The sequence below is a fragment of the Cebus imitator genome, unplaced genomic scaffold (assembly GCF_001604975.1).
Source record: "Cebus imitator isolate Cc_AM_T3 unplaced genomic scaffold, Cebus_imitator-1.0 Scaffold225, whole genome shotgun sequence".
In the NCBI taxonomy this organism is placed as follows: Eukaryota; Metazoa; Chordata; class Mammalia; order Primates; family Cebidae; genus Cebus; species Cebus imitator.
Window position 1 is genome coordinate 3,245,974 of NW_016107540.1, and position 18,907 is coordinate 3,264,880.

An 18,907-nucleotide genomic window follows, 5' to 3' on the forward strand; every position below is an offset into this window, starting at 1 on the left:
GGGACCCTGGATGGCTGAACTGCCAGGGCTTTCCCATTCAGGCATGAGAAATAGAAACGCCCCCAAGACCATCGCCAGCCTCTACCCTGACAGCGCCCTGAATCCACTGGGCAAATCATACAACAAGGGTGAGAAAAGATGCTGTTTTCAAGCCTTTTATACTGTCAGTTTGTATATGAAACCCCTTTTAATGTTGGAATTATTTTCTGCCTTTGCCAACTCTTCAGAACAGAAAAGATAGGTAGGAAACAATGGAGAAAGCTTCCGGCAGTGGATTGAACTGAAGGAGAAGAATACCTGGGAAACTTTGAAAATATTAATCAATAGCTTATTGCCATTTTTTTCGCTTTCGTTAGGTCTGGTAAATGTGCTAACAAAATGGGCTGGACAGAGATGGTTTCTGTAAAAATGCAATCCGCCCTGTAAACATAAATGTGGTGTCAGCAGGCTGCAGGGCTCATAAGGCTTAGGGGGATGGGACAGAAGTGAACCAGGGTACCACCAGCCTGGGTGACAGAGTGAGATGCCATCTCAAAAACACCACAAAACAAAAAGACATTCTGGGACAAGTAATGAAATAATAAATTTAGAACTGGGTCAAAACCATGCAAGAGTAAGTCCACCAAACACTCTAGAAGCAGTGAGAAAATCAGTTTATTTGCGAATTTTTGCAAGTGTACCAGCCAGTTTAAAAGCTGCTCAGAAAGTGGGAGATAAAATTATAGACAAAGTGGGGATGGTGTTTTGCTTGCAGTGTGAAGATAGGTTCAGGAACCCAGGGCACTTGGAGAAAGTGTGCCTGGGGAGGAAGCCAGCAGCCTGGACACACCTGATTTGACTGCAGGTGGGGAAGGCCCCACCGATGCCAGTTCCTGCCCTCTTGGGAGAAGTGACGCACCCCTGTGGGACTGAGAAAATGGGTGCTTCAACCTGCCAGTACTCACCAGGAGGTGAGGGACTGAGAAAATGGGTGCTTCAGCCCGCCGGCACTCACCAGGAGGTGACTCTGTGCATGAGGAGTGACAGACACGCGCACTTCACATTGCCTCCCAGAAACGGAGACAAAGTCAGGCCAAGCACAGAACAGTGGAGCTGAGGGGCCATCTGGGGAAGATAAATGCCTTTCGGGCTTAGAGTTTATAGCAAACCTTGACACAGAGAAGGTCTCAGGAACTTGGAAAACCATACCACCCAGAAATAGGGATGTGTGGTTCCTGTACTAAAATTGAAATTGTGGGCTTGAGTGTTTACAAAGATGCAAGATTTTTTGGCAGAATGAAGTTACATATGTGTACAGCTAGTGCTCAACTTAACGACCATGATTGGGTCCGACAGACCGGTCGTAACACGATTTGGTCGTAAGTTGAGTAGGCTATATGTACAGTTGAAATGGTGCACGCGGAGATGGTAGTGCTGCCGGAAGCTGGTCCGCACTGTCGTACGCCCAGCTGGGGAACGTTTGCGCTGCCAGACGCAGAGCAGTCGTGGCTAGCGATTGTGGTCATAAAGTCGAATGGTCGTCAGTTGCATAGGTCATAAGTCGATCAATACCTGTATGTCTGTTCACACACACACACAGAGTAGATGATAAGGGGCTTGGGCACGCCTGGAGCAGTGGCTCTCCGTGGGGGTGTCTGAACGGCCAGCCCTGGCTTGCTCTGCTACAGCCCCCTGCCAGCACCCCGTCTCCCTTCCCACACCTTCACCTGGCTCCGAAGGGGTACTCAGGGGACTGGATCTCAGATGAGGCCAGAAAGCCGCGAGCCATGGCGAGGAGGAATATACATTTCCTGTTGGCAGTTTTCCCAGGAAAGTGAGCAAAGGAAATTCAAGAGTGAGTCAGAAAGTCAAGAAAATTTGGGAGTAAGTCAAGGGCGTTTATGGAGGCCAGGCAGGGGAGAGGCCAGGACAAGACCTTAGTGGCATGGAGAGCATCCATGGGCTTTAGAGGCTGCTGTGTCAGAGGGAAGATGGAGGGCAACAGGACCCAGTGGGCTGCTGAGGGGTACCTGCACTTGGGGAGAGGGAGACATTGAATAGCACCTATAGTTTTGCTTAAACGCCAGTAGAATTGTGCCTTAGAAACCAAAGGAGAATCTAACAGGAGCCGAGGTGGAGCGCGAGCTCTGAGAGAAAGACAAAGTGGGAAGATGAGGGGAAATAGGCCCCCTTCCCTTCTGTCGCCCACCCCCCATCACTCCAGCTGCCTCCCACCTGCCCTGTGCACAAACGTGACCCATGCAAGGCTGAAGGACCTTTTTGTGAGTCAGGATAAGGAAGGGCTTAGTGGATAGCCATGGGCAGGTTCTCAGAGTGCTGGCTCCTAACTGTTCTCTAGGAAGGGGAAGCCACATCCAGCCACCTGCAAGTCTGGGGCTGACACAGCCTGGAGGTCGCAGCTGCCCCAGGGCTGCCATGTCCTGACTGGACTCTCAGAGGCAAGCCCTTCCCCTCTCCTCTGCAGCGCCTTCTGCTGTCCCTGTGCAGGGACCCGGGCCTGGGGAACGCTTCTTGCCAGTTAATGAGCAGCCCCCTGCTGGGTTCCCATCACCAAGCCTGGAGCTGAGAGCATCACACCCCTCCTGGGGCTGCCAGGGAATCAGCAGCTGTATCTGCTCTCCAACTTCCTCATGGATCTCCGCCCTCCTACTGGGTAACTTTTGTAGCTCTTGGGTTTTCCTCCTGACTGCTATGACCGCTCACCTTGAGTTGGAAAGAAGTGAGGGAATACCCCGTATCCCTCGTGACTCTCTCTCTGCACCACCTGCCTTTGGATGAGAAAATGCACAGCCCTTCACCAGGCCTTCTTTCTAATTCTCCCTGCTTCCCAGAAATCTGAGCTATTGCCCTCCCCGCATTCTGGCACTAGCGGCTCCACAGCAGTCGCCTTCCTCTGTCCCCTCTTTTTATTTCCAACCAGAGATAATATCTCAATGGGAGAATGGAGAAGGCATGGCAGAAGAGCTACAGAGCCTGAGTCATACCAGAAAACAGGAAGGGCCTGGGGCTAAATGACAGGATTACCAGGAGAACGTCAAGGAAACTGCTGAGTGCTTTGAAGGTGAACTTCATGGCTGACCTTGAGATGCTATGCCCGGCAGCCGCTCCCTGCAGTCATGGGGATGTGCACTTGACTGACTGTTGTGCTTCGCAGCAATTCTAAAAGGAGGTGGCGGGGAGTCCCAAGGAGGGGCTGATTCATTATTTGCTAATTAATAATAATGTACCCAAATTTGTGAGTGATTTACTTAAACAGACAAAAGCCATTCAGTTTCACCTGGAAAACCATGATTATTCCCTCTCTGATATGCTTTTTGGAGAAGACACAAGGATGGACTTGCAGTTCTTGCACAGAGGCTGCTCACAGAGGTTGTCACCTTGCACATGAAATCCATGCATATGAAGGTACGAAGCTTGGGGCCAGTAGAAATATTGATGGCTGATGCTCTAAGGCTCTGTTCCTTAAGAGGGAAAAAAATGAGCCACTTCCAACCTGGGCAATGTGCTGTGATGGTCAGGAGCAGAGATCAGAGTGGTGGGGCCCAGCCTTGACTCCTAAACACAGATGCCTAATGGGAGTAAGCACACGGAAGGATGCTCCACCTCATTGGTAGTGGGGGAAGTGCAGCTCAAAACCATAGTCAGACACCGCTTCACACACACGAAAGACAGCTGTTCAAACAAACGGAAAACAAGTGTTGGCCAGGATGCAGAGAAACTGGAACACTTGTTCATTGCTGGTGAGAATGTAAAATGGTACAGCCACTGTGGAAAGCGTCCTGGCTGTTCGTCAGCAAGTTAAGTTAAACATAGGAATAACATATGATCCACAATTCTACTCCTAGGAGTATACTCAAAAGAATTAAAAACGGGCTGGGCACAGTGGCTCACACCTGTAATCCCAGCATTTTGTGAGGCTGAGGAGGGTGGATCAGGTGAGGTCAGGAGTTCAAGACCAGCCTGGCCAACATGGTGAAACTCTGTCTCTACTAAAAATACAAAAATTATCTGCGCATGGTGGCAGGCACCTGTCATCCCAGCTACTTGGGAGGCTGAGGCAGAGAATCACTTGAACCTGGGAGGCAGAAGTTGCAGTGAGCCGAGATGGGAGTGCAGGACCACTGCACTCCAGCCTTGGTGACAAAAGCAGGACTCGGTCTCAGAAAAAAAAAAGAATGAAAAACAAGTAAAGCTCATACAGAAATGCTTATAGCAACTCTGTTCACAATAGTCAAAAGTAGAAACCACACCAATACCCATGAATAGATGAGTGGATAAGAGCGTGGTACATACATCCAAAGGAGAAGTATTCAGCCTGAACGAGGAATGAAATACCGAAACACGCTGCAGCGTGAGCAGACCTTGAAAACCATATGCGAAGTGAAAGAAACCAAACACAAAAGGTCATCTATTTATATTGATTTCATTTACATAAAATATATGGAACAGGTAAATCCATTGAGTCAAAAAGCAAATTGGGGCTTGTCAGGGGCTGGGGTGAGGAAGGAGTTGGGGACTATCTGAGTGTCTGTTTGATGGGTACAAGGTCTCCTTTTGGGATGGTGAAAACATTCTGAAACTAGATAGTGGTAGTGTCTGGATGATAGTGTAAATGTACTTAACACCAGGAATTGTGTGCCTTAGGATGGCTAACATGGTTAATTTTACATTATTACACACATTTTACCAGCATAATTTAAAAAGGAAAACAAGCAATGCCTGGTCCTGCTTCTGGGTTTCGGATATGCGCAGATTGGGGTGCCTGGGCGCGCACATCTTAACACTTCTGTGCAGCTGAGTTTGAGAATCTCTGCCCCAGAGCCAGCCTGTCTAGCTCCGCCACTTTCTAGTGTGTGACCTTGGGCAACCACTAACTGGCTATGCCTGAGTTTCCTTAGCTGTGAAATGGGGACCATGTAATTACCTCCCTCGCGGAGCTAGTACAAGGGTCATGTGGGTTAATATGTAAAATACATGCCTGCACATGAGTCTATCACCATTTTCCAAGCCTGGAGTTTAGATTTCCTCCTTAACCGGCTTAGTTGTTCTCTTTGCACCTGGCAGGTGTCAGCCCAGTTGCCACCCAGGTGGAGAGACCGCGCTTCTGCTAGCCTGGGACAGTCCCAGCAATGCTGATGTCACTGCATTCTTTCCCATCAGACTTCCTTTAGATCACTTGAAAAACAGCTCTGTCTTGGACAATAAAGTATGTGGGCACCGTCTTAACCCACTTCTACAGCATGCTGTGTATAGTAGTGATGAATTGGTAAGTGCCTTAGCAGATTAGGGAGGGCAGCACTATAAACAGTGCATGAGAGAATTAGTCCCCCCACCCCCGCCAGAAGAGAGGCTCTTCAACCACACAGCTACTCTTCCTGCTTCTTAAATAATAAATCCTACTTTTCCTGAAAAGAAATTTTGCCAGGAAGGAAATCTAATCAGCTTATTTCCTCCACCTCATGCCTTAGTTACCCATAGTTACAGAGAAGCCTTCCTGATTGGATACACGTTTTAGAAACAGTCACGTTTACTGCACAGGGACTGTTCCCTTTTCTGTGTTGTTTCTGTGTCCTGTAGCGGTGCTGTTTCGGTCGGGACTCAGACCTGTCCATGCACATTTATAGCTGAGTTTCCCATTTCCTTTCCTGGTCTAGTCCACATTATTCATAAAATGCTCATGATCCACTTAGAATGAAATACTTGGAGAAATCCATTTATCTGAAGGAGGGCTACACATAAAGTATCACTCTTGATGAGGTATAGGAAAGTGAACTTATAAGTCAGTGTCACCACATAAATTATGGGAAATTTTACATATGTATTTGAAAGGGAAAAACCTTCCCTCTTTCATTAGGATTGTATTGTTTATATAAATTGGAACCTCATTTTTCCCTGAAACTGGAATTTGCCTCAGCTGAAATCTTGCATCTGACCACAAGCAGTCACACACACACACACACACACACGCGCGCACACACACACACACACGCAGATTGAGGCATGCCCTGTGCACACCCTTTCCCCAGTCGCCTTCTCTGCTGCTACCAAGCCCCCACTCCTTGCCTCGTAAACTTCACTTACCATATCCTTCCCCTTGATGCTCTTCCTCTTCCTCTTCTCCCTCCACCTGCCCTGGTGAGGTTTGCACCATCACTGTGTCTGCTTCCTCGCCCTGGCTCGGCAGGAGATGAGCTTCTGTGGTCTGCTATGGTCAGTCTCACAGGATCCTGCCTGCCTGAGGACACACATCACATGTCATCCATCTCTGAAGCACCCAGGGGCTCATTTCCTTTTAATTTACAAGCTTTTCAGAAACGTCTGCCTTTCCGAAATTGTCATTGTTAAGCACTCTAAGCATTAAAATACCTCGCAGATGGTCCTGCTTCTTAAAATGAAACACGGTCTAATAGCTTACCTTCAATCTCATCTTCAGATTTTGCTAAGAGAAAATCAGATACCAGACTGGGTGTGGTGGCTCACGCCTGTAATCCCAGCACTTGGGGAGGCCGAGCCTGGTGGATCATCTGAGGTCAGGAGTTCGAGACCAGCCTGGCCAACATGGCGAAACCCTGTCTCTAGCAAAAATACAAAAATTAGCCAGGCTTGGTGCCAGGCCACACTCCTACAATCCCAGCTACGCAAGATGCTGAGGCAGGAGAATCGCTTGAACCAGGGACACGGTGATTGTAGTGAGCAGAGACTACGCCATTGCACTCCAGCCTAGGCAACAGAGTGAGACTCTGCCTTAAAAAAAAAAAAAAAAAAAAAAATCAAATACCAGTTGAATACTCCTTGTTTGCTCATTTTACAAAAATGTCTTGCCAGCCGAGAAACCATCAGAGAGCTTACGTGACGGTATTTTGTTGGCTGAAATATGCCTCCAGACCAAATAGCTTCTGCCACTTTCCTTCTTCTAAACACTTAAAATGCTATCCTCCAGGCGATCCAGGGGGGAACTTAGCCAAAAGAGAGTGGTCATTTCCCACCCACCTCAATCCACAGAAATGAGATTCATAAGCTCCATTTTCCTGCCTGTTCATGCTGATCGGTTCACATACGTCATGCCTCTCGGTTTGCCACTTCCTCGGAATCAGGGCAGGATTTCCGGGATGCCAGAAGACAGCTCAGGATTTGGCTCAGGGATCCAGCTTAAGGAGTATCTGTCAGGAAGGCTGTGGCCTGAGGATAAGGAGATGGAGACAGAGAACACTCTCATGGAAGGGAAGTCAGCCTTACCCTTACCCAGGACTGTGCCAGCCACCACAGATGAGAAGCAGCATTCTCCCCATTCTCACATCCCCAGGAACTTTGCCAGATCTGAGCTGCTCTGCCCACCAGAGCCCCAGGAGTGAGGCAAGGATAATGGTGTTCGTCCGCCTCATCTGGTTTATGTCATATTGTTCTCCCTTGGGTCCTGTTGACACCTGTATCCGAAGAAAAGCCAGTGTAGAAACAGGTTCTGAGCTCATTCTTCCCTCCCACTTGATTCTCTAACAAAGCATTAAAAGAAAAAAAAAGTTATAAAGCCTTTCAAAAGGGGGCAGCATTGCCTAAGGAGAGGAGGCTGCCGGCAACACCAGAAACATATTTCTAGTTTCATCTTTCTAGTGTGTTCCATCACTAGGGAACTGAGCCATCCTGATGAGCTCCATCAGTCTCCCCGGGCCTCAGTTTTTCTCACCATCAAAATAGCAAACATCATGCCATCCTAAGAGGATCTGATCCCATTTAGAAGAGCCTCGGCTGAGAGGATGGTTGATTGCCACCGCAGAGTATACTTACTGTAACCAAAACATATCCCTTAACCTTTAAACAGAAATCTGAATTCCTCAATAGCCATGTCAAAAGATCTGCTCAGACTTTTGGCATGCTTGGTTAAATGAGTCAAGACAGAATTGTATTTTTAGGATGGACACCTTTGAGAAATGGAAACAAAACCACTATTCATCTCTTTCACTCTCTTTTTAAAATCCATGTAAACAGAAAGATTTCAGTTACACCATCTCCTGTTTGTCCCTGGAAGTGTATTGTGCAGTACAGTAAGGGGCTGAAGTCCACCAAGCCCCTTTGTGTTGTATGGACAGATTGATCCTTCTTAGGCTGCGTGATGTTGGTGTGCTTGTGAGGCAGCTCAGCGAGGATCACTTTGAGAATTCTGGCAAAGGGAAATGAACCATGGCAGTTTGTGCTGACTCGAAATAGGAATGTTTACCTTGAACATGCTCAGCTTCCTGTCTGGTACTGACCTCTGATCAATTACAAGTCAATGAGTGAGGGAGACAGCGTGTTCCCGGTAGTACCTGTGAGTCCTAAAAGTATTCTAGGGACACCCTGCACCCTCAGGGCCCTATCAGGTTCTGTGGGGCACTTGTGCTGTCGGGGCCATGCCCCTGCCGTCTGGAGCTAGCTCTGCATAGCTCCTTGTCCCTGCCAGTGGTATAGTATTTTGTGGTCACAACAAAAGTCAAATAAAAGGAAAATAAGCCTTGCTGAGATGAGTACATTTCAAACAGAGGCAATCAAATATATATATATATATATATATATATATATATATATGTATATATATATAGACACACACACATGCATACATAAATATGTGTATATCTATATATCTGTGTGTGTATATAATTTTAAAATTAGGACCCATGTCAGAAGCACTTGTCGCAGATGATACTGGTTTTATTTTGAGCTGACACTCAGATCTAGAAATGGTTCATTTCCTCTGCTTCCTGTCCTCTCTCCTTAGATGTGTGTATGCTAGGTCAAAGCACTGATGTTTTATACTGAATGTGATGATTTAATTGGCTATCAATGGTATGGTGACATGGACACAGAGAGTTTTACATTGTCTCTGGCGGGCAGCATGGAATTAGACTGTCCCTCCAGCTGACAGCAGCTGCCTGGGAGGAAGTTTAAATCCCACCAACCAAAGTCCCATGAAGCCTGAGACAGAAGGTTCTGTTTGCTTAGTTCCCTTTTTTCTGTTATTCATTGCTTTTTCTTAATGATTTATCTGGTTACACTTGCAACTCCTAAGAACATTTGATAAGATCATGACAGCCAAAATTTGTGGATTTGGGTGCCAACCTTTAGTGAGAGCTATGACTCACTTCCCTACAAGAAAAGAACTGGATATTAAAAACAGGTATATATTGACAAGCTTGGACAGGAAACCAGACCTCTCTTGCAGGCAAGCAGTAGCCTGTCCCTAGTGAACTTTGCCACTTTGTAGCAGAAGACGACCAAGGAAACTGGAGCTGTTTTGACTCCACACTGCATGCACTAAGCTCTTGGTTTCTCCATTGACTTCATATTGATAGGAGCCAGGAATTGAAAGGACTTAATACTCCACAATGTTTTCCTCCCACATTGTTCTGTGGATTGTTTTCTAAATTCTGTGCACAAATTCCAAAAGCAGGGAAAGAAGGAAGATAGAAATGAAACCACAAGTATTCTCTGGACACCAAAACATTTTTGGCTTCCCATGAGGGGATGGTTGAAAAACACTGTGAATAGCAGAGCTGAGGAGACGGTCTGGTGGCTCAGGACCACGGGACCCTGCAATTGGCCTCCTTGGGAGTGTGGGGGGAGGTGGGAAGAGATGTTTGTTGGTTGTGTAGAACAAATGAGGGGAGAAAAATCACCTGTTGTATTGAAATTCAGTTAAGTTACAGAGTCACAGATGATGGCACCATGAGGAACCCATCGTCTGATGATAATCAGTATCAGAGCTTATAGGAGGACTCAGGATGGGTGCACTTTTGCCTTCTGGCTTTCTACCATTCAAGGTCATCTCACTGTGGCCCTCATGAGGTCACTGTCACCCAAAATACATATCAGAGAAGAAGGAAACCACATATATTGGATACTTCTAATGTGCTTTATCTAAATTACCTCATTTAATGCTTGTAACAACTTTAAAGGAAATGGAATTTTCCCCATTTTATAGCTGGGAGTGTACTTACTATAGGGGGTCTGTTCTCATTCCTTACCTTAAAAAGCAGATAATCCAAAATGTCCAGGATGCTTATGAGAGCCAAAAAAATTATGAATTAAAATCTGGAATCGATATTAAATTGGAGGGGGCTACAAAGTTCTTTTACGGGAATATTCTGCACAGACCTTCCTGACGTGCTCAGGGCATTTACAGGATGGAGGTGGATTCACAGCAGTGTTCAGTGATCAGTCAGGCAGGAATAGTTGCGGTGAGGACTGAGGACAAGAGCAGCTGGGAGTTCCATGCCTAGACAGGGTGGAGTGAAGACAAGCAATTAGATATGTGGTTGTGAAATGCACTGCCATGGACACCATGTTTCTGGGATGCCAGATGGGGCATGTGTGCTTTAGAGATGGCAAGTGGCACGGGTAGAGGCGTGTGGTTCTTCGTCGACTGCCACAGCTTTAAGCAGCCTCCGTAATGCATGTTCACATGTGTGAGTGCACGTGTGTGAGTGTGCATGTGTGAGTGTGTGCACATATGCCTGAGCATGTACATCTGCAACCACTGTCAGCAGACATTATGGATGAGGAAACAGAGCAGTGTGGAAGGTCCGTGCTCTGGCCATATGCCAACTTACTACTGATGAAGAAAGATGAGGTTTGCATTCCCCCTGAATCTGGGGGTATTTGAGCAAACCAGCCATCTAGCAAAATACCTTTCCAGCTCCAGAACTGCAAATAGCAAAACCCCTTTTCTGGTTTGCTTCCTGTGCTTCATTTAGTCTTCTAGATCCTGCAGGGTTAAGTAAATCTGAGTTGCGTCTCCCTGGATCCTCACTGTTGCCATGGAGGGAGATGTAAGGCAGAGTTTATTTTGCATGACTTATTTGCTTAGTAATGACTATGATGGCTGCAGAACTCAAGGACTCAAGGGAGAAATTTACATTTTCCTATGGGAACCTAAGTAAGCATTGACAAGTTTTCTGGGTGTGATTTCTTTCCTGTTACACCACCCTCACCTTTTTCCCACGGAAACTCTGTACTTGACGCCCAGAGCATCGGGCATCTTTGATGTTCAGTGTCTGCAGGGAAGCACAAATGGCATAAAAAGCAACCTTCATGGAGTGTTTTGTCCTTTGGCTCTAATATTTAAGCACAAGAAAAATCTGTGACTCAAATTTTTTTCAGGAAAACAAACAGCATTTGTGTCTGAGCACAATACTGGGCTATTGTTTAATATGATGGATTTCCTTTATACCTTCATTTTAAATATGGAGAACTAGTTGTTCAAATGCAGTCTTACCCACAAGCTTATTATGTAAAACATGAAAGCAGAGTGGCCCAGAGGCTCATCTGTTTGATTATTCTCAGGAAGGCTGACTGAAGGACCCCCTACCTACCAGGAACTGTTTGGAGCTGGAAGTACATGCAGTTTTCAGTAAAAATGAGTGATAATTGCTATCTTCATGGAGTTCACATCTTAATGGGGAAGAAAGATATAAGCAAGCAAGTATAATAATCTTAATAGCTAACACAAATTGGGACTTACTTTGTGCCAAGTACTCCTTTTTTTAAAGAAGTGGGATCTCACTCCATCTTCCAATGACACCATCATGGCTCACTACAGCCTCAAACCTGGGCTTAAGAGATCCTCCCACCTTAGCCTACCAAGTAGCTGAGACTACAGGTGTGTGTTACCACACCCAGCCAATGTGCCAAGAACTCTTTAAAGCTCTTTTACGTGCAATCACTCATTTGATTCACATGATAGCTTTATACTACAGGAACTATTATTTACCCCAGTTTTACAGGAGATAAACTGGGGTAGGGAAACTTAAAACTTTGCCCAAGATTTGTATCTCACTCTTGACACCAAAGAAAAATCTTGTCAAAGGTCAAAAGAAGGAATCAAACCCAGGCAGTGTCTCTAAGGTCTGTGAGCTTAACCCCTCTACTGCATTGTCTCCCAGTGCTGACTGTGTCCATGGTAACAGGTGCTGTGGGAGAGCTGTCAAGGCTAGGAGAGAAGGGGCACCAGGACACAGCATGGTACCATCTTGTTTTCAGTTTGACGTTAGAGTGCTGGTTCCCCAAATGCTCTTTCTGCACCAGCACTTATATGATTCTATTAAGCAGACCTTAGAAAAAAGATTCAAGAAGTTTGTATGTCCTTTAACCTCCTCCCCCAGGTATAGAAATTGCCCCTTGGGAGCAATTAATTAGTATGTTGGTTTACATCCCTTTCAGCTGATTAGGTATCTGTCACGAAGTACTGCACTGATGCTCTTAGATAGCCTTCACAGCATACTGCTTATACTACAGTTTCAGGTTTTCATAACTTTTGAAAATTAGAAGAAACGAAGCCCCCTCCTGGCAATAGGTGGAGTACTACCCAAGATAACAAAGACTGTTGGTGTCTTCCCCATGAAGATGTACTTCTCGATCCGTTCCTTCCTCTTTTTGGGGTCTGTGAGGTCATTCTAACTACAGGTTAAAGTTTTAAGGCAGCTGATTCACACCTGCAGGTTGGTCAAGAAGATTAAATGATTGTAGTGGTTAAGTGTTCTTCTTAGTGGAGTCTGCCATCGCCTTCATGATTAAGAAATCAGAGCATGAGTCTGTTCTGCAGCGTCTTCTCCAGCTTTCCCTGGAAAGCTACGGGCAGGGCTCATTCAGGCCATTCAAGCTGACCGCGGAAACAGATGCCGTTCAAGCTCAGGTGGACGGATTAGCACTTTATCTTCACGTGTGAACATTCATATGGGGAGAAGTCATCTCACGCTGATTTGGTTTTCTGTTTGTCTGTTCCCCAACAGGGCTGTTTAACGACACCCAACTCCCCATCCATGCACTCACGTTCCATTACGTTGGGTCCATCCCTCTCGCTGGGCAGCATCTCAGGGGTGTCCGTGAAGTCGGAGATGAAGAAGCGCCGAGCCCCTCTGCCTCCAGGTTCAGGGCCACCTGTGCAAGACAAGGCGTTGGAAAAGGTAGGGCAACGGGCTGTTCTCACAACCAAAGCGTCTTTTAAATGACACAGTGATTCTTCCAGAGCTCCCTGGGAACACAGTAGTCCTTCCTGTTTATGGCCATAGCAGCTGGAGTGTTGAGGGCAAATATTTAAGCTTTATATAGAAGGCAAGATGCCAGGAGAGGCTCATGTTTTTAACTCTGAGAAGTGGATTTCCCCAAGGCAGTCAGGATGTGCCCAGCAGCTTAGTCCTGCTCTCCGCCACCCTAAGAGGTCAGATGCACCCTGTGGGTGTAAAGATAAGGACGTGGTCTTCCTCCCTAGGCTGAGATGTTTCTGACTGACTGCATCACACCTTCCTGTGGTGGCAGCATGCCACAAATGCCATCGTTTACAGAAAGCACATTCAGAGTCCATTCATTCTGTGGCAGGACTTTACTTCCTAACTCTTACCGCTTGTGTCGTGTGGCCCAGCCCAGTTGCATAGTTTGAGAGTGTCACACCCTTGCTGGTCTGCAGATTCAAAGCTCCGTTTTGCTCATTTGCTCTCAAAATATCCAAAAAACTAAGTCTGTGCCTCCTGAACGTGAGGCTTGGCCCATGGATCTTAATTAAAAGTTATAGCAGCAGATACCACTGGCAGGGTCCTGATATGCCTTGTAATTTCCTTATCAGCCTGCCTGTCGATCTGTCTAGGTATGTCCATCTGTCCGTCTGTTTTTGCAAGTCGGTTCTCTGGCCATCCATCTCTGCTCCTTCATGGGTGTTCTTTATCTCTGGGTCTCAGAGACCATCCTGCTCCCGTCCTTTGTTCTTCATATCCCTAAAAATCTGCCTAAAAAGCCTGCAGTGCAACACATTTTCAAATAAAATATTTTGCTTTTTGTGTCTCTTAAATATTTTCTAGGCTGGGCGCCGTGGCTCACGCCTATAATCCCAGCATTTTGGGAAGCTAAAGCAAGAGTATCACCTGAGATCAGGAGTTCGAGACCAACTATGGCCAACATGGTAAAACCTATCTCTACTAAAAATACATCTCTACTAAAAATACCCCATCTTTTTTGTAAAAATATAAAATTAGCAGGGCATGGTGGTACATGCCTGTAGTCCCAGCTACTTGGGCGGCTGAGGCAGAAGAATCACTTGAACCCAGGAGGCAGAGGTTGCAGTGAGCCGAGATTGTACCACCCCAGCCTGGGCGACAAGTGCAAAACTCTGTCTCAAAAATATATACATATTTTTTTCTAATGTGACTGACATTTTGAGTTCTTCCTGATATGTTAGCTGTGTTTTCATAAAGAGAAATTTAGGCAAAAATGGTACCTTTTTGTTGTACACATCCAGAAGATGATGCAAATGGAAAACACAAAGGTGTTTCTTCTGATTTTCTGCAGTGCGTCTCGTTAATTTGCTCGGATGTAGATTCTGAACTTTATTATAACATGTGGATCATATTGATAGCGTTGGCCTTTTCCCTGCTAATGCCCCTGGGAATGTCTTTTCACTTTGGCTTAGGATAGGTGTTTCTTTAGCGGTAATAAAAAGTATGAATCCCAGGATCAATATTATGTCAGCTTTTTTCTTTTAATAGGAATTGTATTTTCTTATTGCGATAGAATGTAGATGCTGAACTGTACCGGCATTTTAAAATTTTCTTCTACCCAGAGAAGATGCTGTATTTTTCTGCCTTTAATGTGCTTACCCACCATGGATAAAGCTTGCTCGAGTGGGAAAATGTACAGTAAGTAGAGAATTGGGAATTCTGAATGAAAAATAAGTAGCACTTTATACCCTGAAGAATGAACAGAGTTTCCTCGGAGGCAGTAAAAGCTTTTTGCTGAAATCTGTTTTATTTGGCACAGAATGAGTGGAGAAATTGGCTCATGGAAACCATCTTCCTTTTTAAGCATATGAGTGACATATGGATTAGATTTAAGCATTTGCTATGAACATGCTTTTTTAAAACGAAAGGTATTTTGTTATTTACTAATTTCTGGGAAAAGAACCCAAAAATGTATTGTCGTCGTTGTTGGGGAAGAACGTCAATTCCTTCATCGTGAACTTCCTTCCATATAAAGATAAGATGTTTGTTTGGGAAACCTTATTTGTATGCAACTGTTACTAACGCCAGTGTCCTGAACAAGGAGGAAAGGTTCATTTTCGGGGACATGACTAGTTCGTAAGAAAAGGAGAATGACTGCATTTTTCTATTTTAACAGGCTATTTTTTTTATCAACTAGTTTAAAAAATTCAGTATTTGCTTCTTCAAGTTCTAAAGGTGGGATAATTTTACCCATCCTCCAGTTCATCTGAAAATTTTCTAAAAATTGTAATCATTATGTTAGTATTTCTCACCTGATTATGCATTCATGATTTGATCATGTGTGTTTATTATTTCTAAAGGTATTTTTTGAAGAGGTTTTCCCAGAGGTATTAGAGCCTGCAGGTGGCTGAATGCTGTCCTCAGACCCTGTGGCTCTTCCCACAGTACTGTGAATGCAGCATTTATGATGTGGAACCTTCAGACCAGAATGATTGATTGTACACGTTAAGGCATCTTATGCTCTCAGGATTTCTCAGACTTGAGCGGGCATCGGATCAACCGAAGGGCTTGTTAAAACACACTTTCCTGGGCCCCACCTGAGTGCTGATTCAGTAGGTCTGGATGGGGCTTGAGCATATGCCTCTCAAGTGCTGCTGCTCCGGCAAACCGCCCTTTGAGAACCGCCCTCCGTAGAACATCACCTTCCTCAGCTGCAGGCTCCGAATTTTGACTACTTAAAGGTAACAGATCTGCTATGAGATCCTTCAGCAGGAAAGTTACCTGAAAATGAATCCATCTATGCTGTGGAGTAATCATTTTATGTAGTAAAGTTAAAACACATCAGTAGCCCTCACTCCTTCTCACTGGGACCCAGGGAACCCTCATCTGGGAGGACAGAGGAATTGTCTGTTCTGCACAGGATTTTCTTCCTGCCTCACCTCCTGGTGCCTATGCTGTCCTCTCAGCATCGTGCCCCGTAGAGGGTGAACCCTCCCTTTGTCCTGGGCCCTAGGCAGCTGCTAGAATTCTTACTCGCTGCTCTTGCATTTGGGTCCGAGCCCCCTTCCTATATGGAGTGATATGGTTTGGATGTTTGTCCGCTCCAAATCTCATGTTGAAATGTGATCTCAGTTGGAGGTGGGGCCTGGTGGGAGGTGTTTGGGCCATGAGGACAGATCCCTCTTGAATGGCTTGGTGCCATCCCCATGGTGATGAGCATTATCTCTCTGGTAGCTTAACCTGAGATCTAGTTTTTTAAAAGTGTGTGGCAGCCCCGCCGACCTTGCTCCCTCTCTCACCATGTGACATGACATACCTGATCTGCCTTCGCCTTCCACCATGAGTAAAAGCTTCCTGAGGCCTCACCGGAAACTGAGCAGATGCTGGTGCCATGCTTCCTGTACAGTCTGTGGAATCATGAGCCAATTAAACCTTTTTTCCTTGTAAATTACCCAGTCTCAGGTATTTCTCTAGAGCAACGCAGACTGACTGGCACACCGAGTCTTTAGCAACCCATCCCGAAGGAGACTTTGTTTTCCTCTTATTTGCTCATGGTTTCCCCACTTGTTCTGCTCTTGGGCCAGGATTAAGATTGCGAGTAGGGGCTGTCGACACAGATGCCCGTGTGGGCAGTCCTCTGCTCATCTCTGGTCCTCAGTTTCCTCCGTAAAATGGCATCAATAGGAACAGCACTGACCAGTGCCTGCTGTGATGTAAGACATGGATCTGATGGTACTTGCCTGGGTTCAGATCCCAGTTTGGCCAGCACTAGAAATGGGAGCTTGGACGAGATCACCCTTCTCTGTGCCTTGTGTCCTTAGGTGTGTGCTCTGCATAAAGGTGAGAGATGAGAGCTGGCCACGGTGCAGTGGGGGACAGGAGTAGCCAGCATGCCTGAAGCAGGGAGGGCTGAGCAGTGGGGGCAAAGGGTCCATGGCCCCAGCCAGGTTCTCCGTTAACCCAGTGGCAGATGATATTTAAAAATGCAATTTTCTGTTGCTGCAAATACCAAATGTACAATTAAAAAATTGCTAAGTCCCTGCAGTAGGTTCATTCTGTTAAATAATACCAGCATCCTCTTTTCTCTTGGTGGCATTTTCCCTTCTCAGCCACAAACCACAAACACCCTACTCACTATTCCATACCTTCTGAGGATTCTAGAGACGAGAATTGCTCATCCCTTTAAGTCCAGATAGCTTCTGTTTATGAAGAAGAATAATCCCTGGGCAAGGTGGCTCACGCCTATAATTCCAGCACTTTGGGAGGTCAAGGTAGGCAGATCACAAGGTCAGGAGTTGGAGACCAGCCTGGCCAACATGGTGAAACACTGTCTCTACTAAAAATACAAAAATTAGCTGGGTGTAGGGGTGAGCACCTGTAATCCCAGCTACTTGGGAGCCTGAGGCAGGAGAATCACTTGAAACTGGAAGGCGGAGGTTGCAGTGAGCTGAGATTGTGCCACTGTACTCCAGCCTGGGCAACATAGCAAAACTCCATCTCAAAAAAAAAAGAAGAATCAACTACTGTCAAGACACCCTTTTATAGGGGACTCACTTTACCTATTAAAGAGTGACACAATATTCAGCTGGGCGTGGTGGCTCACACCTATAATCCCAGCACTTTGGGAGGCCGAGGTGGGTGGATCACGAGGTCAAGAGACAGAGACCATCTTGGTCAAAACGGTGAAACCCCGTTTCTACTAATAATACAAAAAAAAAATTAGCTGGGCATGGTGATGCGCACCAGTAGTCCCAGCTACTCGGGAGGCTAAGACAGAAGAATTGCTTGAACCCAGGAGGCGGAGGTTGCAGTGAGCCAAGATCACGCCATTGCACTCCAGCCTGGGTAACAAGTGAGACTCTGTCTCAAAAAAAAGTAACATGGAAGTTTACTAATCTGTTATCTAATTTTGGTTTTCATTATCCACAAATATATATTTCATAGTTATTCAGTCAATATACAGTTATTATACATCTGCTTTTGTGCAGATACCTCTATAAATCCATTTTTATTGTAATTGACAAGGAATTCAAAAAAAATTTTAAAGTTATTCAAGCTTTCTTTTTTCTATATTATTTGAATTATTGCATTTATTATGTTCAATGCTATAAAGTTCCAAGCTGACAAGTCCGTTTCTCCATGATCTCAAGTTTATTACATTGGGACTGAAATTGCTAGTGATGTTGGCCATTAAAATAAGTGACGATGGAGGCAGTGTTATGATCAGTTATTAGTATAACCTAGAATAGACTTTTCTGTAAAAAATGTGCTTATGAATTCAATGAATATTTGTTGAATATCTGCTACACACAAGGCCTTGCACTTGAAAGCATAAATTGATATTTATTACTCTAATATCTCAGCACAGTGTATGCATAAAAAGATAGTATTTCATACTGCGTGAAGACTGAGGATGATCTGTGTTTGTTAGAAAGTTAATGGAAAGCATTATTACTTGAAGTTCCATTTCCTGGATCTGGTAACTAGAATGTTACAGGAAGTCATAAAACTATGCTGTCCAGATTCCCAAAGACACATTCCATCAAGAACCGAAGTGTCCATTTGATCAGCATCAGTCATTCTGGTGTATGCTTGATCGTGTTCCACAGAGGGGACACCATGGGGAGGCATGCCCTGGCAGCCCCTGTCCTGGGAAGTCCCGGAGAGCCGCGCTGCAGACCCCTTGGCCAGCGGATGCCAGACCCAAGTCCTCTCACCATCTAGGCCTGATATTTTTTGCTTGTTAAAATAAGCATGCGTATTTCCCATCTCTCTCAGCGAGGGTGTTGAGGTCATTGTGATCTTTATCTTTGCAGACATCTTCCTGCTGTCCTCCTGGAGTGAAGTTGGCCTTCTGTTTCTTATCACATGCCTTCTGGTGGTGGTGAATTGGTTACTCATAAAGTGGATGATGCCCAGAGACATTCAAAAATTACTTGTCTTTTTTTTTT

General features: G+C 45.5%; 1 protein-coding gene across 7 annotated transcripts in view; it reads left to right on the top strand.

The window, feature by feature from the left end:
• The window catches only part of COBL (cordon-bleu WH2 repeat protein), a 287,518-nt gene that overhangs the window by 159,335 nt on the left and 109,276 nt on the right, over positions 1–18,907 (top strand). For all 7 annotated transcript variants that reach the window (XM_017496912.2, XM_037727273.1, XM_037727270.1 and 4 more), the window contains one exon: positions 12,759–12,932. In XM_017496912.2, coding sequence (XP_017352401.1) covers positions 12,759–12,932 — 174 coding nt within the window. The remainder of the gene's footprint in view (positions 1–12,758; positions 12,933–18,907) is intronic.